This window comes from Lepidothrix coronata, unplaced genomic scaffold, assembly GCF_001604755.1.
Source record: "Lepidothrix coronata isolate B3197 unplaced genomic scaffold, Lepidothrix_coronata-1.0 Scaffold198, whole genome shotgun sequence".
NCBI lineage: Eukaryota > Metazoa > Chordata > Aves > Passeriformes > Pipridae > Lepidothrix > Lepidothrix coronata.
Window position 1 is genome coordinate 1,198,349 of NW_016690378.1, and position 25,830 is coordinate 1,224,178.

The window sequence follows — 25,830 nt, forward strand, 5'->3', positions numbered from 1 at the left end:
TTTAAGGTAACAAAGTTTTACAAGGTTTATTAGTGATGGTTTGAGACTTCAAAATTGGACTATAATAAATAATCCCCACGGCACGGGTGACCCTGATGCAGGTGCTTTGCCTGCACCACAGTGGAGAAGCATTTTAAGAGTTGACACAACTGTGCTTCAGAGGTCACTTGGTTTCGTGACAACCCCCTCCAGTTGCATTGTGCAGCACGTGCTTTTGGAAAAATGGAATTACAGCCTTTTTTCCCCCCTCTTGCCAGGCTGAGCAGCACAGGCAGCCCTCGGTGCAGCCCCAGCACAGCCTGTGCCAGGGCTTTGCTGCCTGGCAGGGTGAGCAGTGGAACACAGTGAACAGCACAGTGAGGCACCACCACGGGCAGGAAGGAGCACGGCAGAGGGAAAGCACTGCTCTCCTCTCCCCCAAAAAAAGGCTTTTTTAGAGGTATTATTCACAAGCATACAGCAGGGCAAGCTTTTATCCTGGGTAACATCAGTATCTTTATTCTTCCAAACCAGACTTTTGATCTGCCACATAATCCAGGAGAGAAATGAGATTTTAGCCCTGTCTGATCACACCCTGGAGCCCAGGCAGCACCCTGCAGCAGGTTATATCCTGATAAAACCACAGGATATCTTTATGTATGACTACCTTTTGGTTTGGTTTTTTTATGACCATCCTTTCTTTATAAAAAAAATACTTCAGTCAGTGTAAAGTTCCTTTTTTAAGAAAGACTGAGTCTGAAGCCAGAGACACCAAGGCTTCCTTCTAGAAGGAAACATTAATCTTTGATATTACTGCTCACTGCTACAAATTATTACTGTCATATGCAGAGGAAGAAATGCCCTGATGAGACAAAAAAATATCCACAAAAAAATATCTACACTACTCCTCTAAAGGACACATGAATTCAACTGTAAAGTAAAAACCAAGCTGTTCTTTTTTTTCCTTAGAAGGAGAATTAATGAAAGACTTTGTGTTAATGCATTTGATTGAACAAAATTCCCTACAAGCTTGGCAGGCAGAATAAAGCACATTAACTACGACCTGGGAGAAGCAGATGAGAAATGCTTAACTAGAAAATGCAATTTCAGAAAATGCAAAAGCAACAAAATAAAAAAAATCAGGTAATTTTTCAGCTGGTTGTTGGTCATGCACCAGCAGCTGGGAGCTCTTTACCATTAGTTATCATGGCAAAAGTAACAGCTTGGCTCTGATAAAAATCTGTGATGTTCCCCAAGTTCATCAAGTTGTTTTCCTTTTTTCTACCCTCTTCAACAGCTATTTATCCTACTAAATTCCTTCCTAAATCTCAAATGCACTCACCACCTCGGGAACAAAATGCAGTGTTTCAATATGTACAAATATATTTGTAAGAGCTGCCTCTTCCCTCTGGGATCCTGAGCTGCTGTGCCCAGGAGGAGGAAGATGGAAAGGATTTATTCCAGCTCAGAAAACCTATGGCTGAGCCAGGCAGGAGTCATCCAACCCCTGGGGGATGTGAAGGAGTTTGAATGCAGACCCCAAAAGCAAAGCTGGGCAAGGGAGAGGTGGCACCTGGAGGAAATGCCCAGTGCCATCCCAAATACCCCCTGAAGGAGGTTCTGGACCTTGAGTCAGGGATCACCTGTGAACAGGTCACCCCAAGGGCAAGGAGAACAGTTTAGCTGGACTTTGGGTCTGCCCCAGACCTGGTCAGCTGCTGGTTCTTAAATGCCATCTCCACCTCCCAAATTTAGTCCAGCCTACCTCTTATGGGAGCTCGGTCTCACCTACAGCACAGGGGGTCTATTCAGAAATAAACAACATGGACAGTTTTACAGCAATCAAAGCCTTGAGCAATTGGGCAAAACCAGCCCATTTTTAACACCTGTGAAATGGTCACCTTTTCTGAGCAGGGCTCATTAAATCAGTGGCAGGAACAAGGTTGTTTGCTAATTGGTAAATATCTTATTTGTCCAAGGACAAGGCCCGAGATGCATTAAAAATTCAAAAGGATATTTGTTTTACTGAACACAGAAAAATTATGAGCTTTATTTAGTACCTCCATGTTCTGAACTACTAAATTATAACACACCTCTCAAATAATGTCTTGCTAGTCATTCCTAAGGTATTAAACTGTCACTTTACTCCTCTGGAAAACCTGTTCCTAAAGGACACACTTGTTCACAGAACTTGGCAGTTCTTACCTCTATTTTCTCCTCAATGTGTAAGACAACAATGTGCAACACAGGCCAAAATAAAGTTTACTATGAAAGAATTTATTCATCTGTTTAGGTCACCAATAAATTAAATTTCCACAACCCTCTGGAGGAGCTTCTCTCTAGAAAGCTTCTTAAATTGCTATTTAATCTCAAATATTACCTTGTACTGACTCCTAATTTTCCACATGCACCAAGTTAACTCACAATATCCTTCTCCTGCCACCACCCTTGTATCATATAATTAGAATTATTTATTTTTAAATTAATTACTTTTTAATCCTGCTCCTTCATTTACTCCTCTATTTTCCAAAAAACCCTCAAGCTTGGGGTTAAGAAACTTCCATATCCAAGGATACAGTTGAAGCTACAAAACCAGGGATAGCAGTAGAAACCATTCTGGAATTCTCACTGCATCTACTGCTATCAATCTGCAGAGGGAAAATACACTTCTTACAAGAAAATTGCTGTGAATTGCAAATATTAGCAGATGTTACTACAAACACTAATATAGCTGAGAATAAATGCAGAGAAAAGAATTCCAATAAAACCTGTGAAAAACAGAATTATACAATTTCAGTTGTTTTATCATTTTACAACTGAAACTTGAATCATAACAACTCAAATCAACTAAATGCTAAGAATTTGGTCTTTCTCCTTCATGATACAAGAGTATAATTCCATAAATAAATTGCTCTTGGTTATTCTCAAATGCTTCATCAATATTGTGCTTGGAGTTGTTTTTTTTGCTGGGTTGCTTTTTATTTAATAATTGTGAGCCTTGGTACAGAGCTTGTATTCATAAAACGGGGGAAAAGATTTATTGTTCCTAATTATGAAATCTGCAAAGCCCATAACAGTTAAAACTTGAAACCTACAAACCAGCACAAAATCAAAACCCAGGAACCAAGTTAATTTACTGATATTTTTACCTATAACTCCATGAATGCAAATCAAACTTCTGTGCCATGAAAAATTACCTTGGAAATTATTCTGTCTGACTTCTCTGATTTATCATATAATCAAATTCTTGCAGGTTGTTTTTCTAGCCTTTCAGGTAAATCACAGGCACACAAACTCCATGTGCTAAGATAAAGCAGATTTAGGAAAAACCATAATACAGCCTGTAATTTACTGAGCCTTGCTCATATAGGTGCTGAATATGCTTTTCATTACAGGCAGGTAAATAAAAATCAGTGCTTGAATTTCAGCTTGTATTTGCTTAACCTACAAATTACTGTTCAAAAGAACTAATTGTGTTGCACCACAGCCCCCTCTTCAATCTCTAAAATAAAAAAACTTACATAATAACTGTTCTCCTCGATATCTGAGCTTGTTCCCAATGTGAGCTCCACAACCTGTAAGATCAGGCCCTAAATTATAAGTTAAATACTACAGTGATGTCACTTAAAATGTTACCTTTCTTTTGGCTCATTTGTAACATTCAGAGAATTCCAAAAGGTACATATTTCCCTGCAAGAGGAATCGGCATCCTTGTGCTACAGCCGTGAATGTTTCCTTTCTTTATTTACTCCCTGTAACCAAAGGCTTTATTGCGATTTTGGCCTAAAACGCTGGTGAAAATGTCAGTTATATAAGGCCACGCGTGGAGGCCACACGCACTCCGAAAAATATTGCTGCTTGAATCGGTCATGGAAAAAATCGTGGATGTCTGCTCTGACATATGTATTTACATGGAATAACGTGTTTGTACCCCCCCCTCCCAAAACGCCTCTCCCACCGTCCCTCCTCGGCCGAAGCCAGGCAGGAGCAGCCATTCGAGATTCCACAGCCACCAGATCAGCCTAAAAACAACAAGGAATTAAAAACCGCAGGGAGCAACAAGGCGGGCGGTTTTCATTTGGCTCCACTGACGCACCCCCGGCCCTGGGCCCAGGTCCCCTCTTCCCAAGGAGGGACCGCGGCGGCCCTGGACTCATCCTCCCCCTTCCAAAGCGGGAAGGCCCCGGGATCAGCCTCCTTCTTCTCAAGGAGGGATCGCGGCGGCCCCAGGAGGAGCCTCCCCCTTCCCAAGGAGGGATCGTGTGGACCTTGGGCTCAGTTCCCCCTTCCCCAGAACGAATCACGGCGGCCCCGGGCTGTTCCCTCTTCCCGAGGAGGGATCGCGGCTCCCCGGCTCAGCTCCCTCTTCCCGAGGAGGGATCGCGGCTCCCCGGCTCAGCTCCCTCTTCCCGAGGAAGGATCGCGGCTCCCCGGGCTCAGCCCCCGCCCCACGCGAGATCGCTGCCCCTGCCCCATCCCCGCGTGTCCCGCGGCCATTCCCCTTCCCCGCGCCGCCTCTCCCAACTTTTCCAGCCGCCACAACTTCCACGTTCCTCCCGCGGCGCCGCCGGCCGGGCCGGGCCCTCCCCTCCCGTCCCGCTCCCCGGGGAAGGTCACGGCGGTGCGGGCGCGGCGCGGGCCCCGCGGTGGCGGCGGCGCGGCGGGCGCGGTCCGTACCTCTGCGGGCCTTCGGGGAGTGCCGGCGGCTGCGGGCGCTCGCTCGCTCCTCCTCGATCGCGGCCGCTATGGCCGGGTCGTCCTCGCCATTGTACCACACCAACAGCTCCTCGCCCGCCGCGATTGGCTGCGGGGACACAACACACGGAGCGGGGCCAGTGAGCGAGCGCGTTGTTGGCGGGGCGGGGAGCGGGGCCGGGAGCGGGGCGGAGGCGGCGGGGCGGGAGCGGGAGCGGCCCCGGCGCGGCCCCCGCGGGGCCTCCGCGGCGCCGCCGCCGCCGAGCGCCCCCTGCCGGCCCGGAGGGTGCGCGGCTGAGGGGACACCGAACCCGCCCCCCGCGAGTAATTAAGGGATCAATTACAGACACCCCAAACCCCGCCCCCGGGAGTTAATTAATCAATTAATCAATTACAGACACCCCAAACCCCGCCCCCGGGCATTAATTAATCAATTAATCAATTATAGACACCCCAAAACCCGCCCCCGGGAGTTAATTAATCAATTAATCAATTATAGACACCCCAAACCCCGCCCCCGGGAGTTAATTAATGAATTAATCAATTGTAGGCACCCCAAACCCCGCCCCCTGGGAATTAATTAATGAATTAATCAATTATAGGCACTCCAAAACCCGCCCCCCAGGGATTAATTAATTAATCAATTATAGACACCCCAAACCCTGCCCCTAAGCATTAATTAATGAATCAATTATAGTCATCCCAAACCCTGCCCCCGGGAATTAATTAATGAATTAACCAATTATAGACACCCCAAATCCCGTCCCCCGGGAATTAATTAATGAATTAACCAATTACAGACACCCCAAACCCCGCCCCCCGGGAATTAATTAATGAATTAATCAATTATGGACACCCCAAACCCCATGCCTGGGAATTAATTAATGAATTAATCAATTACAGACACCCCAAACCCCACCCCCTGGGAATTAATTAATGAATTAATCAATTATAGACACCCCAAACCCCACCCCTGGGAATTAATTAATTAACCAATTACATGCAACAACCCAAACCCAGTCCCCCAGGAATTACTTAATGGATCAATTAGACACCCCAAACCTCGCCCCCCCCCGGGAATTAATTAATAGAACAAACCCAAACTCTGCCCCTATAATTAATTAATAATCAATCACAGAACACCCCAAACCCCACCCCTGTAATTAATTAACGAATTAATCAATTTTAGACACCCCAAACCCCACCTCCCATAATTAATGAACTAATCAATCACAGACACCCCAAACCCTGCTCCCGGGAACGAATGAAAGCACAGAAAAACACACAGAACACACATACAAAAGTCACTCCCTTCCAAATCACAATACCAAATTAAAAAAAAAAATCACCAAAAATCACCAAAAAAAAAATCCCCCCTAAAAAAAATCACAGAAATCAATTTGTACCCACTACTCCTTGTCCTAATGCTACAGTTCCTGACAATATATAGTTAATATTAATATAGTTATAGTTAACATTAATACAGTTAAATAGTTAATTATTAATACAGTTCCTGCATTATTATTATTATTATTGTTATTATTATTATTATTATTATTGAACTTCCAGCTCCAACATCCCAAACTGTGGTTTGCCTTAATTAGTGACAATGATTTAAATCCCTGCAAACAGTGACATCCCTGAGCTCACTTCTATGGATATTCACAGTTAATTCTTCCCAGGGAGCAACCAGCCAAACACAACTACCTTACACAAAGCATTAAATAACATTAATTAAATCTAATATAATAATAAGTAACACTGCTCAGGCAGCCACTACAGCTGGGATTTGGAACAAAATCTACAGACACAGGAAAAGCCTGTCACAGTGGGTTAATGGCAATATAGATAATTACAGCATGTTTAACAAATCCACTTCATCACAGTAATGAAAGGTTTGATTGCCATTCCAAATTGACTATTTCTAGGTTTTTTTTAATCCAATTAAAAAAAAAAAAATCACAGGAAAGACCAATGCCAAATAGGCATCACTGCAAATGCTACTCATATTCCCAGCACTGCCAATAAAAGAAACTGGTATTGATCAGTTTACTTCACATGCTCCCTAAAATATTATCGGACTCAAATTACTAAGTCCCCAAGTTTGCAGACTAAAGATGTATTTGTACTTATTTTTTAAATCTTCCTCATTGTTCCTCCACTTCCTGAAGCATTCTACCCAAAACCAAGAATTTAAATACCTTAACTACAATCCCCCTCTTTCAGGGCCTAATGACCATGGGGCTGGTGGAGATGAGATCCTGGTTTTAGTCATTCCAACAGAGCAAAGGGTGTCCTTAGACTTGGTTCCAGTCTGAAGCCAAAGGGGATTTTTGTATCAAGAACAACAGTATCATTTCTTTCCTCTACAGCACTTTTTTTTTTAGTGAGTCCCACAGCACTCGATAAAGGTGAGAGTTACCTTCATACCCCCAGACACTGGAACAACAGGAGATGCAAGATTCCAGCTGGGGAAAGTTTTTAAGTTCTGACATAAGCAAAGCCCAAGGTTTGCCTTCCCCCAGTCCCAGAGGCCTGAGAGGAGAAACAGTGGCAAAAAGCTCTTTGCATGGGCCCATTTCGCAGCTGTTGAGCAGCAAGGAATGCAGAAGAGTTGTCTGATGATGCAAAAAAAACCCCTTATCATCTAAAAAATATAAAAGCTTGGAGAAAAGAGCTGGCTGAGGTTTTAGGCAATGCAAACACGGGATGGTAACGAGCACAGAATTTGCTGGCTGCATGGCTGGATTATTCAACTTGATGAATTTAGTGTCATGGTGACTGCTCTAGAATCTAACTTAAGCCCTCTAACCTTGAGCTTCTGAAATGAGGTGGAGCAGCAGCTTCAAGACCAGACAATTAAAAACTGCTCCCCCACTGAAAACTGGAGTGAGAGAAGGACCACACTGAGCAAGTGGCACTTCATCACTACTGTTCCTGACAGCACCCTCTAATAACAACCCCAACCCCAACCTCCCCCAAACTATTCCCTCCAGATCCTTGGTGTAGCAGTGTCAGGTGGGGACAGCTTGGCTAAACAGGGTATGAATGTTGGAAAGGCTCCTCAGGTTAATGCTTTTTTGAGCTCTGTGTGTTAACTACAATGTTTAGCAGTCCTTAATCTGAGTACTTTCTGTTCAAAAGGTTTAAAGTAATTTCAAAATCTGTTATTTTTGAGAGTAGTACCCTAATAAATTATATCCTGAGAAGTTCTAGCCCAGATTGTCTAAAATTCAGTTCCTAGTACAAGCACTGCAGTGTGTGTTGTACAGACAGACAGGCATTGCCTGCCTGACCTTAGCAGAATATTTATTTTTCACACAGACACTGTATTTTACTGTGATATTGTGCTTCTGCACCTGGATGTGGCCTCACATCCCCAAAAGCAATCAAAGTGACATTTAGTTGGGTGAAGCTTCCACAAGGTATAACCCAAGGTTCTATTGTGTTCTCCTGTGTAACAGGGAGGATCTTGAATTATTAGAAACCTGTCTGACAAAACATTCTTCCATAAGCAAATTAATTTCACTTTAATCAAGGAGAGTTTCACAGCCAGGCTTCTTTAGAAGACTTTTTGAAACTGTGTTTTCACTGCAATTTTACTTCTTGTGGAATGAAAGCCCTGCCCTGAGTGCAGAACAACACTGATCAACGAGCTCCTTTCATGAGCAGAGGCAGGAAGAGCTTCTGAAACCCCATAATGAGTTTAAGCTGCTTCACTGAAATATCCCAGCTCTCATATGCATCCTGGGGAAAGCAGATGCAAAGCAGCCTACAAATAACCTCAGCCCTTCAGTGAAGATGAAGGGAAGATGGAAGAGAAAAATATTTGCTTGTGCTCACTCAAAAATTCTATAACTATTCATTGGCAGCAGAGAACAGGGAAGTTAAAGCTCTGTGCAGGTTTGATGTTCTTCCACACCAAGCAAATTTGGACTTTGCTTATCTTAGCAATGAGGCTTGGAAAGCTTGGAAATCAGCCTGTTTAACTTACAGATGAGAAACCCACAAAAAGCTCAAGAAAACCCTGGGAAAAAAATAGCCATGACAATATTTTAAATGCTTCAAGGTAAAGAAGAACAAAATTACACACAAGCCACTTGAATTCTCCTTTGGGGGTAAATAAAACCTGTGCTGTTTATTTATCAGCAAGTGGAATTCCCCTAAATTTATGAATTATGATAAAGATCAGGAAGAACCATGTGTTCATACCTGGGCTGGTAAATTTACAGCAGGTTTGAAATTAGACCATAACACGTTATACACAGAAAAAGGAGGACATTTAAGATGGTTTTTATTACATGCCTTCTTTTGTCTCAGTTAACAGTAAGGTGTGACTGGAATAAAATTCATCAAGTTGCAAGAGCCAACAGCCAAAGGAACAAAAGGATATTTCAGTGCTGTGACAAGGTATTTGTTGTTCTTTAAGCAGTGCTCGGCCTCTTTCAGCAGCACAGTTATTTTCCAAAGTGCAATCTTATCCATCAAAAAAAAACCAATTTGGAATATGTGAGTGCTTGAATTATCAGGACTAGAACCTTTGCAGAAAACATTCGATGAGAGAAAAATATAAAACGTCAGAGTGACTCAAAAAATAGACTTACATTAATGACTTAGTGGCACTATGGGCAATGACAGAGGAAATCCAAGATAAAGTGTCCAAAGGAAGCAAGGGTGGCTACAGATTCACATTGGGAGCCTCTCCTCAGGGAACAAACACTGCAGAGAAGGCAGCAGTCTGGCTGGAAATAGTGAACTTCTACCACAAAGCCATCAGAAAGATCAGAAAGTGTTTAGAACTTTGGTTTTTTCAATACAGCTCGAATGACTAAAATGGAACAGTTTCACACGTTGCTGTACTGCCCCTATAAACTTCAGAACTGCACGGGATCAACTCACCCTTCCATTAAGCAAAGATCAGTTATTTATGGATGTTGTTGGCCTCCCAAGGAAATGGAAGGAACAGCAACAGTGCAAAAACAAGGCTGCATATGCCCCAACCCCCAAAAGCATTTCAAATAAAAACCAAGCCAAGCTGCACACACTCACTGCCAGGAGCTCCTTGCTCAGAGTCAATACTTTCTAGGTACAATATTCTAACCCCAGTGTGCTCCACCATTACGGTTAAAGCCATTTTTTTTCTTGGTTTGGGAGATAAAATGCTTCAGGAATTACATCCTTTTCCCTGCCTCCCCCTCACTCCCTGAACAAAACTGAAATGGTATAAACCCATGAAAAATTGGTCCATGGAGCTACCTATAAAAGTGTCTTGACAGCCAAGCTTTGTCATACGATGCACAGACCACAAAAATAACTGATTGCTGCAAAAAAAACCCCTCAGTAGAAACTATCTTGGTATCCAAAAAATTAGAAGAACATTTATTTTATATAATCTGCTATAGTTTTTTCATTCTAATTTGTATCAAATTCGGTGCTACTGCAAAGCATTGACCAACAAGGCAGACTGACTGTTGTAATATATCCTATATTTTAACAGTAGATCTTAATGTCAACTGTACTGGCAGAGAAAAATTTATACCAATTAAATGTAGCATTTGCAATGCTTCAAATATATTTTCTTTACATTTACTTATATTTTTCAAGTAAACATAAAGAAGATAAATATAAAGTAAATATAAATTTCGTAAAATGTTTCAAAATCTGTTCAATACCAACAGCGAAAAAAGTTATTTTAATAAAGGGAAATAAAAGGTATAATAATAAAATATAATAAAGCAGGAACTGACTCTCAGACAGTGATACCTTCAGGCTCTTGTAGTATATGGTCCTGTTGATCTCCAGAGGAAACAGGTTCTGCTCCTTCCCAGAACGTGCCCAGTTTATGTAGCGGAGCCAGTTGCCCTTCTCTGGGTCTGTGGCATCCACACACATCCAGCCCAGGTTTGGGTAATACACCTGAGGGAAAAATGGCATTAAACCAAGGGCCATGTGCACTAAACCACCCCTTCCACAGCCACACAAAGCCAGCCTTCCCATCTGAGGGCACAGGGAAGGGGCAGAGGCAGGGGCTGTGCTGGCACAGTGTTGCTGCTCTTCTGCAGGAGTTCAGTGGATCAGGTACAGCTGGAAAAAACCCAAACTTTTGGCCTGCAACCCCTTCTCTGAAGGTTTGGAGCTCAAAAGCCAAAATCCTTAAAACGTTTCATGTTTTCAGTTTGGCAAGCTTGAAATGATACTCTTTACATTTTGCCTTTAGTAAAATGACTGATTTTAAGACAAAAAGGCACAGAGAATTATTTTTACTATCTGGTGAACTGGAAAAAAAAAACTATATAGAAGTTAGAAGCATTTGCTTTATTTGGAAAGATATGGGAAAGCATAATTTATATTTAATCGGTTTTCAGGTTATAAAAGAATATCTTAACCTTTCAGAAATCTTGTGATTCACCTTAAAAAACTGACCCTGCCAATAACCTTCTGCATGTTCTGAGATATAAATTCTTTGGTTTCTATTCTTGAAGAAAAGTTTAACACCTACTCCTGGTTTACATTTCCAGACAGGTTGCAATAAAGCAAGAAGGGGACTGACATCTCCAGTATTTTCTGGTGACAAGCAACTCTGCTTCTCTTTCCAGAGCTGTTATGCATCTCCCAGTCTTCTTATAATCCAAGTTAGATGCCTGTACAAAGAGCTACCACTGGGTATTTTTCCTTTTTGGTTTTTCTAAAAAGCTAAAAATCTACAGTGTTGTAGCTTTTTATTGGTTCTGACACTTTACAACTAATGCTAAGGCTTTTAAAACCATTTTCCATTTTCAATTTCAATTAAACTTCTACAACAGCTTAGAAAACCCCCTATTTAATAAATTTGATTTCTTTTATGCTGATATACTGTTGATTTAGAAAGACAGAATTTTATCAATAAAGGTAAAATTTTAATAAATATACCACAATCATCTTGATTTCTTTCCAAGCAAACAGAAAATATCTCCATTTCTTAAGCTATTCCAGCATGGATTTCATCAGCTGACTTTTGAAAGAATGTTCCCCAGCACACTCAGCCCTTGCAATATGAAAGCATAAACAGCATCACAGATGAGACTGCAAAAGCAACTCTTTTGGTTAAAATGGAAGAAAAAAAGCCAACAATGCTGTGGAAGAGTTAAACAGATAAGGACTATATGTCAAAATGTAATTATGAATTACTTGTTCTATATATATATATTACTTTTATATGTTTTTATATTACTTTATGAGGGTATTTTCACAAAACAGAAATGGTGATTACTTTTCTGATAAACCTTCTAACGTACAGAATATTTTTAAAGGCCTTGTGCACTGTGAAAATACCTCCAACCCCTCTGTATAACACTGGCTGTGACTCCCATTTACCTCAACAAAGCCCCTCCAGCTGTGCCAGTCATTCCAAACCTGCTGACAGCATTTCCCTCCCTTTTCAGCCACTTGCTCTCCTTTTCCTACCTGGGGCTTTTCTCCAGCAGAAAAGGGAAGTGTGTTCTCTCCTCAGACACAGCAAGCACACACTGACACACACAGCTCATCTTCTGCACAGTGATCCTCCACCACGACAGTTCAAACCATTACAATTGACTGGAGATGCCCAGTTTTAGAAGCCTTACTTTTTATTCAGATTAATTGGATTAAAGAAGCAAACGGGATGCTTGTGGAAAAGGTTGTTCCCCCAGCTGGGGTCCACACACTGAACTGCTCCCACACCCCCCCATCCTTCTACAAACTATATATTCCAACAGTTCAGAGCCTGGACTGGTTTCAGGTATCCCCATGTGGGGCCAACTGCTGTTGTCTCATTTTAGCTGCTTTTTTTCTGACTCCAAAATCGGTATTAAAGCAACACACAATTACTCTGGAATCTACCAAGGGTTCCCATTTATCACTTGCATTGCAAACTAGGAAACTCTGTAACAGCTTGTTTGCAACTATCATTTCTCAACACTAATTGAAAAAAAACATCCCCAAAGAACATTCAAAACCCAGCACTGAGAGAAACACAATTGCAAGGTCAATAATTTACTTGGCTGATTCAATCTCACCAAATGTTCTTGCACCAGATCAAAACTGGAGATACCTTTTGCAGTGGAGTTTGAGGCAGCATTACCTCAATGCAATGAACATTCTACTTGAACACTTGATTACTTTTCTAAACAGGAGCCTGCATTTAGGGGAAATTGTCCTGAATCAAATCCTCGGATAGAGGTTAACACTAAGTCTTGCATGTGTATCCAGTTTTTTACACAGTTCAGTGTTTGCAGACCAGGGGCCAGAAGGATGGATGACCATTAGCAGTATCTTTAGCCTAAAAATCCATAAAGTAGCAAACTGTGCTGCAGGACGTGCTCTGCCACAGCTCCTGCATCCCTCCCCTCCTGGACTATTCACTTTGCTAAAACCACCTGCTCTACTCGTCCTCAGAATGACTGAAGGAGTCTTTGGAAGTGGTTATGAACTGCCTTAAAGACACTGTGGATGGGATTCAACTCCAGATTAAGCCACCTACACTCTGAAAATGCACATAATATCCCAGGTCTCATGACTGTCAGTGCAGCTATTCAGCTGTCCAGACAGCACTTGCTCCAAGGCAAGCCCAAACACAAGCAGCACAAGAAATTCTGCTGGAGTTGAGAACTCATGAAAGCTCCAGAAGGAAAACCCATTCCCATAACAAAGCTGGTTTTGAAAGAGCTAAATGAGGAGGAGTACTGTGGCTTCCTTAAGAGATTCCACAAACTCCTCATTTCCCTGATTTCAGGAGCAGGTGACAGCCCTCAGATGCAGAGGGAGAGCACGCAGGGTTCAAGCCAACAAAGCAAAGCTCTACCAGTGAGAGACTCTTCAGGGCAGGTGTGATCCACACACAGCACATGAAAAAGTAACACAGCAATTTCCAGCAGTGCCAACAGTCGAAAACTTTGTAACTCAGTGTCCAAGTGTCTATAAATAACTGTTAGTAATAGATGGCAATTACCTTACATCAAGTCTACTTGTAAAATCTGTGGAAAAAGTAAAGTAAATACAAAATACTGACCTAGTGACAGACACCTTTTCCCATTTACAGGCCATTTCTTACCTCCCACATGTACACATTGCTCTTGACTTGAGATCTTTTTTTCTTGTCACCAACAAATGGTCCAAACTTCTTGCCTTTTAAAATTGATTTTGTTGCCCAGACACCTGAGGAGACACATATCAGGAGTTAAAACTAATCTAAGTTATTTCAAGCAAATCTTCTGCTCCCAATTCATATTTCTTGAGATCAGTACGTGTGTCTGTCTCCAAATGGGGAGCTGTCCACTCTTCCCAAATGAAATTATTTCAGATAAACGAACCAAACATTATCTCTACCCAGCACAGGAGGGCACCAAATTTTGACAGCAACTCTGATTTATGTGAGCTCGTGTAAGAACCCTCCTTCTCCTCCCAAAGCTGGAGCACTCACCAAGCCGTGTCTTGTCCACAGCAGATGGGAAGAGCCTCACATCCTCGGGAAGGCCCCTAAGCACGTGCTCAGGTACATCATCCAAGGTCTCCACAGTGACAGGAGACTCAGTTGTGTTCTACAAGTCCAAAAGCCAACAAGCATTAACAGATAAAAACAACTGACAAATCAACCCACACGAGCTACAAAACCTCCTGACTTGAAACGAAAGTAAAATTTCCAAACTCACCACACGGAGGATAATTTCACATATGTTAGTAATCATTTATTTCCCTTTTTCTAAGGATAGCTTCCAGGCATATTCAATCTAATCAGTCTCCAAAAAAAAAACCTGAAATAGCTTCTGATCTTGTCTTATGTGAAAACATATAACTTGTGAGAAAGACTAAACAGCAACTTTAGGAGAAAACCAAACTCAAAGTTCCAAGAAGCACACACAGTCCACAAAAGTGAAAAGTTTAATTGTTTCACCTATTGAAAGAAGGGTGTTGCAGTAAATTAACTGCTCCAGTGTAGATACCAGAACTTGCACTTGGGATGCACCACCTACTCTGCCAAGGATGCTCTGCCTGGAGTGGGGTAAAAGCACTGGAACAATGCCCTGTTTGCAAAGCTATCAGTGGGGAATGGGGAAGGGGCTCCTGCTGGGCTGGGTCTGAATAATGCTGAAACCAGCAGGGCTCAGCAAGCCCAAAGTTAAACATCCTGCCAGGGAGGGGAAGAAGTGGCAGAGCTGATGAAGCACCTGATAAAGGAACAAACCAGTGACTGCACTGATAACCCACCTGGAGCTGCTGAGCTGACACAGCTGGGCTGGGCACATCTCACTGACAGTCCTTCAGCTGAGCCTAGAAAAGCCCAGTCCCACCTTTTAACAGGCTCTTCTGACACATTCCCTTCTGGAGTGTGTGTGGAGATTCCTCCCTGGACTGGGGACCCTAAAGCCCATCCAGTCCCATCCCCTGCCTGGGACACCTTCCACTAGCCCAGGTTGCTCCAAGCCCCATCCAACCTGGCCTTGGACACTTCCAGGGATGGGGCAGCCATGGAATAATCTGTGCCAGGGCCTCCCCACCCTCACAGGGAAGGATTCCTTCCCAATATCCCACCTAATCCTGCCCTCAGGCACTCTGCAGCCATTCCCCCTTGTCCAGGCACTGCAGCTCCTGGTGATTCAAGTTGTGCATGACAAGTTTATTGCTCTGCAACAAACAGAATAAGCTAAGAGCAGCTTATAGAGAGGAAAAAGGGGTTTAAATAGTCATATGAGTTATTATTTCAGTGCCCTAAATGTTAATCATAATTCCTAAATCAATAAACAGCTCAGAAGCCTTAGCCAGCAGGTTATAATTAATACAAAAGGTTGTAAGGTATTTTTATGTTAAAGTTTGAAAGGCAATAGAAAGCTAATAAATGACTTACAAATGTTTAGCAAGTGATTAGTTCCAATTTAAGGAGCCTGCAAGGTTCAACAGGCTGCTTATAATATTATTCATACTATTATTTGTATAACACAACAGTAAATGCTACTCACACGTGTCATTAAACACCCAGCTCCTTATTACCTAATTATATTTTTAAAACCGCTATTTCTTATAAAAACGACCCGAATTCTAAAGTTACAAGAATGAAAAGCTTCCATAAAATGTGCTCACATTCTGAAAGGACTGTGCTTGGTGAGAACTAGGCATGTGTTGAACCACACGCCCTAAAAAACCCCACCTGCCCTCTGACAACAAACTTGAATCATTCTGCTTAGAAACCAATACTGGTGGTGATGGCAGGAACAATTCTAACATTAAGGGTGTTATACTTGAGCTCTGAACCAATTTTTGGGAGGTGTTTAGCTGAGAAATTTGTCTCAGTAAACCCTGACTTTTTGGAAATGATTCTTGCCTTTACCTATAACCATAAAGCAGAGATACAACAGTAGTTTTTCCAGTGAGCACTTATGAAATATATTGAAAGGCTACTGGAAATAGATTTTAAAATCCATCTTGATATGCTATCAAATTTCAGGGTTTTATCTCTAAAGCAAAACAGATAAATCTTGTCAGCCTTTGCTCCTCTGCACCCACTCTTTGTGAGGGTGCTGCTATGGCAATGAGTCACTACATTTAAAAAAAATGAAGTTACAAGAACAAATCTTCTGCAAGGACAAGAAAACTGCTCAAACTGGAGTCAGAGCACAGTTATTCTGGTGCTGCCTTGGTAAGCCCTAACAGCTGCACAGAGCTCCCAGAGAGCTATTTGTAGGGGAGAAAGACCCCCAAAGTGGAAACCGTGGAAGGAAGAGAATGCCAGAAATCCCTTCCCATCCAAGAGAGTAAAGAAACCGGGGAGGGGGAGAAACATTTATTCCTCAGTTCTAAAAGTTGAAGTCTATTCAAAGCAGAGCAAAGATGTATTTTGCTCTTCCAACAACCCAAAAGGAAAAATACTGCTGAAAGAAGCCTGATTTTCAGACATCTGTTAGCCTTGAAGTGATATGCAAGAAGCCATGTCTGAGATGAAAAACAAACACGTTCTTCTCAGCATATCAAAGAAACCCAAACATCTCTCCAGCACATTATCCCAGGATTTCAGCAGGGGAGAACCAAGGCTACGTTTCCCAGTGGTTTCTAACAAATTATATCCAGGCACAGACGAGGGGGGCTCTGTGACAGCTCTCTGAACGAGGTACTTCCAGTTTCAAGGTAAAAGTGGGGTGGGTTTTTTTTTTATTGGGTTTCACCTTGGGGTTTGGTTTCTTTGGGGGGTTTTGTTTTCAGTTTGGCTTTTTAAATGAGCAGTCAAAAATCTCAACTGCTGCACGAATAGTTAAAAATCTCAAGCCAGAAAATAAACTTTAACCTACCAAAACTTAAACCAGACTCAACTGATTCAGACAGAAGTGTACAGAACTGTGTTATATCTTCAATTTTCCTGGCATATTCCTTAACAATCATGATGCTTTTTAGCCATAAATATCCCCAAACTGTTCTACCATTTAAGAAGTCTATTTGTATGGAGTAAAATACAGTGAGAACTTTATTGTTATAAATCAAAGAATAGCAGGACATTCAGAGAACACAGTACTCAGCCTCATCTAACAGTTGTCAGATTAATGGATTTCACAAGTCCTACAAACCTGGATATGGCCTTGTACACAACAATACACTTCACACCTCAAAGGAATGGTAACAAGTAACCAAATTCAAAACACTAAAATAAACAATTTAGTTCAGTCAAATGCGTGCAATCTATTTTTATTTGCAATTTAGATGGAGCTACTTGAAACCTTTTCCAGATCTCAGCTTGTCTCCAAGGAACGTCTGTCTACCAAAAGAAATGCTGTATTTCAAACACTTGACAGTCACATTTAAATCTTTTTTTCTGTTTAAAAAGTTCACTTCTTGATAAGGGTAATGCATTGTGCACGTCCTACAGCCAACTTTTGCATTTAACTGAAAGCCTTAATGCAGTATTTTTCGCTCCCTCCAAGACAGAAATTTTGAATACAAAACCACCTGGAGGTCATTTCACTTTTAAGCTTCTTACTCTGAAGTTCATAAAAAAAATTACACTTCTGGCATTCAAATTATCCAGCATAAAGTGACTTCAGAACAATGCCAGGGAATTCTCTGAGGGTTGAAGCAGTGCCTTAACTGAAACCATCTTTTCCTGACTGCATCCAATCCAGAGTCCATTCACTCTGACAGCATCTTTCAACACATTAAGCAACTTTTCACACAGCTTTCAATACAATTGTCCCTATGGACCAACTACAAATTAGTCTATAATGTTACAAACATTATTTAAGCCGAGTAGAAAGGGTACCTGCAACAAGAGGTTTACAGGTGATCAGAGATTAGAGCAAAAAAGGAAGAAACCATCCTGAACAGTGCCATGACTGCCAGCACTCAGGGTCGGCTTTGGGTGGAAACAGGATTAGGGGAAGTGAGGAGATAAAGGAAAGGATGCCATGGAGAGAGAGAGGGAGATGGCAGAGGAGTTAAAAGAGGTAGCTGAGGAAAGGGAGTCGTGCCAGGTAGCACAGGAGAGGGAAAGAAGGAAGGTCTCTCCCTGTCCAAGTAGCCTGCCTGGCTACCCCTCTTTGTCAGAGTTTCCCCTTGTGTGCTTGAAAATTAAAGATGTATCAGAAATATTGGAAATAATCATTGTAAAATTCAGAAGGAATGGGGGGAGGAGGGAGTTTCAGTACAAGCACAGGTATAATTTGTTACCATGTGCCCCAGCACTTCTTAAATACCTGCCTGTTTTCCAGGTAGCCCCCAAATTCCTCCTGCTCTGTCTCACTGCAGTCTGAGGTGCAGGAAACGCTCCCAGTCAAACCCCGGGTTTGCTTGGCCTGATGAACTAGTTTACATATTAAAGGCAGACCTCCTTTTAAAACAGAGGATGCACACTGCCCATCCTGAGAGAGCAACCTTCCAAGAAACCCAAAAATATTAAACCCAACAGCTGTTTTTTTTTAATTTTAATCCTTCTTCTCCTTACAGCGTATCACAGCATTTAGGAAAAGGTTTTCCTTCACTACTTTTCTACAAGATAAACCACAAAACCAGCAGTTTTTCCACAAACCAAATTAACACCAGCCCAATTAGTTTCAGGGTCACTGAAGTCACACCAAAAGCAGAGACAAGCAGAATGAAAGAAGTATGAGAACAGAACACTTGAAAGGTGTTTGGCATCAGGCAAAAACATTTCTTATACAGACCTGGCACTACAACTTGTCAACAGTGAATGAAATGACAAAGGCACTGCAAGAAAAAAACACCACAGGGTTGATGCTAAATACACACTTAATAGGAATGGTAATAGAACAACAAAAAGCCATGTGAGCTCTGGAAAGTAAATGTGAAAGCCAGAAAGACCCGAGGAGGACTCTCAGCTACTTAAGTGTCCCCAGAGGCAGAGTCACCTCACTCCTGAATTGTGTCACATCCCAGACAGGTATCTTTTGATACAGCAGAGAAATGTTACTTAGCTCTAGGAACAGGTCAGGGGTGGGGGGACACCAGGACAGACAGGACACGAGAGGCCATGGACACCCAGATGGGAAGGAAACAGTCAGTGGTAACAATTACAGCTGTCAGAGTTTCAGCAGAATCCAAAGCTCAGCAGAAGGACTAACAGAGCAGGATTAGTCCTCGAGCAGGCACAGCAATGGGCTGCTCCCTCTGTGCCACTGAGGGCATCAAAACAAACCCTACAGGTGGAAACACTTCAAGTCTCAACAGAAATTGTGAAGCAACAGTTAAACTTGCTACTCCCTAAAACAGACTAATAATGCTTTAAAGTGTGATAATGCAAATGGCATTTCTATTACACGTGTAATTTATATCTGTCTACAGATATAATACAAATATGTATTTTTAGAAGACATATTTCAAGGCTCTGACAGACACTGTATTTTGCTTTTTACCTTTTTAGTGTGTACACATATCTCAAAGGCCTTTTAGTTTAAATCAGAGGAAAAAAGCAACAGGAAACATCCCACCGACCCATTTCACAGTGTAATTACTTATGAATCTACAATTCAGAGAGAACATACTTCAGTAAAGTGCTAACTGTATTCAGGGCTGCTGCTGATCAAATAAGGGTATAAAGGGCAATAAAAGCACACATCAGCTACAGGCACCAATAAAGAGTATACAAAGCTTTTTACATGACTGTGGTTTTCTGACTCATAAAGCTTCTGTTCGGGGCTGACTTTTTTAGCAAAGTAAAAATGACATTCCTGCAGTCACATTCCCACACCAAAGGGGCTTGGGAAGATCAGCCAGAGAGAGAAAGACTTAGGAGGAAAATGTAAGGCAACGTGTACTTTTTCTGTATCTTTAAGTAATACAGTTGTGTGTGATAGACAAACCGATGTACAATTCCTACTTGGATAAAAACAAATGCAGAATTAAAATGCTCTACACTTGGCACTGATTAAAACAGCACCCTCCAGTCAGGATATCTGTGAATTCATACAGCAAAGTACTGCACCACAAAGGCACTGTGCCTTCCCAGTCTTTCCACTTGATTCCAGGAGAAACACTTCAGATTTCAGACAAGTGTGAAACTTCCCAATCAATCAATTCCCGTGGCAGGTTGTTTACTGCACATTTGAAACGGGAAAGTCATTAAAAAAAGATTTAAAAAAAATGGAAACCTTCAATTTTCAAGCCACTTTTATAAGGAGCTGAATTATTACCTACAGCTTGAGGAGGAAATAGATTTTTCTGGAGAGGTGTTCTCGTAAGAGGTGCCAGGAGTAATAACTTAGACACTGCAAAACACTTCAATCTTTAATAAAACAATCTCACAAGCACACATGTGGTAGAAAGGATGAGCAGGAAATTTAATGAGACTGAAGATTTTAAAGACCATTTCTCTTGTAGTGGATGATTTACTTTTTTTATTAATAATTAACTGTTCTAAGGGTTTTGATAAAGTCTTACATTCACACTCACCTGATTCATTTTGAATTCCCGTGGTGTTCTGAAAAGATACTCACAACAAAGAAACTCCTTTGATTACATGAGCCCTGAAAAGAAAAACAGACAATTGTAACGTGCACTTACCTACAAATCTACATTGAATTGAAAGTACACACAGAGCTGCAGTTTCTCTTTCTAAATCACCTGTCAAAAAGGAGTATATTTCTTTAGAAAAAAATCTGCTCTGAGCTACAGTTTTGTTATTGTAGCTCATATTGTCTGATAATCTCAAAATGGATTAATCTTTCTCCCATTTTAAATGATGATGTAGCAGAAATGTTACCAGGAAGGATTGTTCCATTTTTTTTTTTAAAGTGAAGTTAGTTTGTTCAAGATTGAGTATTTTAAGAACTTTAGGAGCCAGATCTCTCCAGAATTTTGTATCAAAGCATTATGAAAGGCCTTTTGTGCTTTTCAAATTAAGAAAATGCATGTACTGAGCCTTTATTACCCCATGTCAGAAACAGGAAAAAATTCCTTAAAAACAGAGCATTTTATTAAGGTATTTTATTACACTAAAGCATTTTGCCTTCCTGTTTAACAGAAGCCTGAGATTCCACAAGGTTTCTAACAAAAATTCCTAAATCAAGTAGGCATCAAATTCGGAAACCCACAACTTGAGACAAAATTAAATCAGAACGATGCCATATCCAAGACTCTTGTACATCAACTCACTTCCTTTCTATTTTTTTAATGCACACAAAAAAAGCCTTATTGCAAATTAGGCTGGAATCACTTTCCTTCCTGCTGTCATACATTATTTTCAATAAATTAGCATCCCCCTTCTTTGGAAGTTAACTGATCCCTCTTGACTCAGAGCTCTTTATTCTATTTCTTCCCTGTCTTTAGGTTTCTTATTATAACAATGATTAACTGATTTTTTTTTTTTACTAAGTCCTCTGCATAAATACTAACGCTTAATTTAAAATACATTCTAGTAAAATATACTCCAAACACATTTCACATAATCCTTCCCATCTTCACACTGAAAAAATTAATGCTGTGTACCATCCCCTGTGCCAAGCATCACTCAAATGCTGCATTGCTTAAGAAATCCATATGAAAAGGAAAAATGTCCTTGGAAAGGATATTTCTGTTGTATTCAGCTCTTCCAGGATCAGCTCCTTCTGTCCTGGGATTTCCACACTTTGTGAGCATTTAGGCAAAGGGCTGAAACTTCTGTATTTAAGGTCCAGTTTTGCAACTGGTTCTGTGGGATTTAGAGTTTGCCAGCAAAGCCCAGGGATGGGATATCAGGAGCTCCATGTGAACACCTGAACACATCCAAAGAAAATCATTTCTTTTGGAATGTGCTATTACAACTTCCTGACTTATTTCACTACTGGACTCAGTATAAAAGTCTGTACTTGAGCTGAGGCCTCGACACCAGAGAAAAACCCAGTGCCCTTATTCACTGCCAGCTGGGACCATACCCACATGTCAATTTATAAATTAAATATTTTGGGTAGCAGAGCTTTCTTACCTCAGCTGTTAAATAAATCAGTTAAAAATTTGAACAACAGAACAAAACCTTTTGACTCTGTTTTATTGGAGCTGTAAAAAACACGTTTTTCTTGTATTTCATATGCTAGCTCTGAATTATTTTGCTTAGAATTAATAGCTTACAAAGAATTTTCAAACCAAAAAACAAGCTTGGTATTTTTACAAAGTTTTACAAATATTTTATTCAGCTTTTATACAGCTGGTTGTTTCCAAACCCCCCAGTGGTGTTTCTTAGAAGATGATAAAACACATTAATGTAGTTAAACATCCAGGTATAACACAGTTTAGGCAGATCCCTCACAAACTGCACTTCTCTGTTCCTTCAGCTACAAGGTACCAGAGGAACCACCTGCCCTCAAACCACAATTAGTGAGAAATTAAGCTGCACTAAACCCAAAGCTATTAGTTTCAAAATTTTACACCTGCAGTTCTGCATTTTTCTGCACTTTCTCCTTCCTCCACGTTCCTTATTCTGTTAACAATGAACTAAACTATGTGGAAAGCAAGATTAACTGCAATGGGAAATCAATAAAATTAAGACTCTATATGGACTTGTGTGCAGCCACTGGGGTTTTTTCTACCTAAATGAAACATGACACAACAACAGAAGCGTCTGCAACAGTAATTTGGGGGTTAATTTTTGGTACACAAATTCAATAAACCCCAGAAAACATGAAACAAATTGTACAACTGCTGCACAAATATTAATTCCCAGCACAATCACTGAGTACCAACAGGGTATTTACTCTTATCACTGCAAGCAGGAACGAGCTTTCACTCCACACTCCAATGATTTCCTTGGAACACACAGTCAGGTCCCAGGCAAGATTTCCCAGGAAAGCCCCTGTGGAAGTGATGCTGCTCTGATGTGTCACCGGGGGAATTTGTGATTCAATTTAAGGACTCGGTGATGGCCACATTCAGCCTGTTTTGAAGGCAGTAATGCTCCACAACTGCATCGGGACTTTGAAAGACTCACTCAGCAGCTCCATCAAATAACAACTATTCTCATTCAATGTTTCCTCCAAACTCAACAGCAACATAAAGCTGGATTATAAAGACCTGGATATTGTTCATAACATCGACCACAGTGAACTTGGACAACTCACTCAAATCCCCCAAAAAAGAATGGTAAAGGTTCTGTGCCAAAAGTGAAGCACAGGCACCAGCAACCCTGAGTTTTAAACATTTAAACATCCCAGAAAACATCACCTACTACTGTGTCTCCTGAGTGCACAAATACTACACACTTACTCCAGATATTAGAGCATCTGGGAAGCACACGAGAAAGGAGATCTGCTGCATCATCCAATCTTAGACTCTCAGAAAAGTGTACTCAGAAAAGCTCAGCTCCAGGAAACAAATTATATTTATTCAGATAAGGATACACAAGGCTTTTGTATTTAAGGAAACGCTGTGATCACTCTAAAACAAAATGCTTGAAACAAAAAGTATTTTGACCTGATTTCTGAATCTACACTTAAGAGTTTTAAATATTCCCTCAGAAAAAAAATATAACTTTCTGGGAACAAAATATAACTTTCTGGGAACAAAATATAACTTTCTGGGAACAAAATATAACTTTCTGGGAACAAAGTCTGCAAATGAAAGCAAGTCATTTTACACAAAGCATTGCAGATCACCTCATTCAAGCTAAATCAGTGCTTCTAGGTTTTAGAGTCTATCTTCTGATTTTATAAGCCATATTTATCATTTCTCTCTGTGTTTGGGTTTTTTTAAATCCCAGAATCAAAAAGCATTCTGAAAGAGGCTGTTGCTTCCAGTTCAGAGGAAGGAAAAACCAGGCATGAGAGAATCAACCCTATTTTGGAAGCTGAAAATGGGACATGCATTACGTCACTGCTCCAGTAAAAACATGTTCATTAGAGAACCAGGAACAACTTGAGAGTCTCCCCAGCCTGTTTTCCTAATGACCAGGGTTCAGGCTGGGATTCTGCACAGCTCTTGCCTTTGCTTTAGTTTCTAGTTGCAGCCCATGACCATTTTCTAAACATCAGGACATTTCCACTTATTCAGGGCAACACTTAAATACCCTAATCCACGAATTTCCCATCTGTTAGGTGAAACAAAGGTTGTCAATTAAAAAAAATTAAGTTCACACTAAGATTAAAATATGTATTTGGTAGTGCATCTTGTTTCTCTCCACAGGCACTTTGCTGCAAAGACATTTTCAGTTACTCAAGGCTGCCTGAATAAGAACAGAGAAAAAAAAACAATGGGCAGTGATTTTCTGAGCACTGAGATCTATTACCTATTGTCCAGTAAGAAAAAAGCCTTTGCTTGCTGCCACATAACCAAATACACTGTTATAACTTGGAGAGGTTTATGGAGGTAACCAAGAAAACGAGCCAAGAAATCACCAACACAACACAAACCCAAGAGTTTATTAATTAAACAGCAACTAGTCAAGAGAAGTCAACAGAAAATAACAGGTCTCTAACAACTGCAAATATACAGAAACACCATTCCAATCTTCAGATACAAGTGCACTTTAATTCTACTTGCAAACGGAGTAAAACCCAATGAAAATGCTCTCAGACAAGTACATTGCTGATGGACCACGATGTGAAAAAACCCATTTCAGTCATTTCTTTTCACCACACACGGCTCAGCCTCCCAGTTTTGTCTACAGGCATGTTTTACACAGAGGCAGAGAAGAAATATTTTTCAGCTAAAAATACAACTGGAGAAAAAAACACATTGATACAAGAAATTATTTCGTTGAGGGGGAGTCATTAATTATCAGGCTCATCTCTGTCCTTTCCGTGCTAACAAGTTCAACAGCAAATACATTGCAGTGCTTTAAATTAAAGGTTTGCCAAGGCAGGAATACATTACTGTTCATCTCTAAATCTCTCTGAACTTCTGTTTTTAACTGACAGACACCCAGTAAGAAGCATTATTCAGATCTCCTTTTTATACACTACTATTACTTGTTTACCCCCAAGGATCAAGGATTTTATGTATAACAGTGAAATGGGGACATCACTGCACTGCAGGATGGACCTCCAGAGCCATTTCAGCTTTTACAGAAAAAGACTTTCTGCTTTATTTCCCTTCCACTCTCAAGCAAATATGCAATAGGGAAAAAAAAGGATGGGTTATACAAGTGTGGAGAAGTACTTCAATATCCTTCCCCACCTTCCAGCCTGCCCAGAAGGAAGGCTGAAACCACACTAAACAGGCACCAACTCGGGAAATCTCCAAACATCACACTCATCATGGCATTCCTACCTAAGATATTTTATCCAAAGGGATGATTTGTCTTTCATTTAACATAACGAGGGGTTCACTGTAAGTGAAATTCATTTTTATGATCTGTGCCGTGGACGGTTGAGGCACTTCAGCCCCAGCAAACCCTGGGAGCTCCAGGCTTGAAAACCAACAGGTGCTTCTGCACGGCTCCCACTGCTGTGTCTGCAAGTCCAGGAGTTCTTTTGTTTCCTAAAAGTCACTCCCCCATGGATCAGTGATGCAGGTCTCTGTCTGAAAAGTGCTATCACTGATTCACCATCGTGCCTTTCCACAGCTGGAACAGCTGGAGATCCCTCTGTCTACACCAAGGAAAGCAGCCCTGAATTCTTAACATGCCCATCGTTTTTACTGAAACCTGGCAAGTGCCAGAAGAGAACAATATAATAATTAAATACCACGCTGCTGTACATCTCCAGTTCCCTTAATCCACTCAGTATGTCTGAGTAAGCC

General features: G+C 41.1%; 1 protein-coding gene across 2 annotated transcripts in view; it reads right to left on the reverse strand.

Moving 5' to 3' along the window:
• PRDM2 (PR/SET domain 2) overlaps positions 1-25,830 on the reverse strand; it is a 59,108-nt gene that overhangs the window by 32,186 nt on the left and 1,092 nt on the right. For both annotated transcript variants that reach the window (XM_017832006.1, XM_017832004.1), the window contains exons 2-6: positions 20,575-20,648; positions 14,111-14,228; positions 13,742-13,845; positions 10,438-10,590; positions 4,657-4,783 (exon numbers count right to left, since the gene is read on the reverse strand). In XM_017832006.1, coding sequence (XP_017687495.1) covers positions 4,657-4,783; positions 10,438-10,590; positions 13,742-13,845; positions 14,111-14,228; positions 20,575-20,583 — 511 coding nt within the window. In that variant the 5' untranslated portion in view covers positions 20,584-20,648. The remainder of the gene's footprint in view (positions 1-4,656; positions 4,784-10,437; positions 10,591-13,741; positions 13,846-14,110; positions 14,229-20,574; positions 20,649-25,830) is intronic.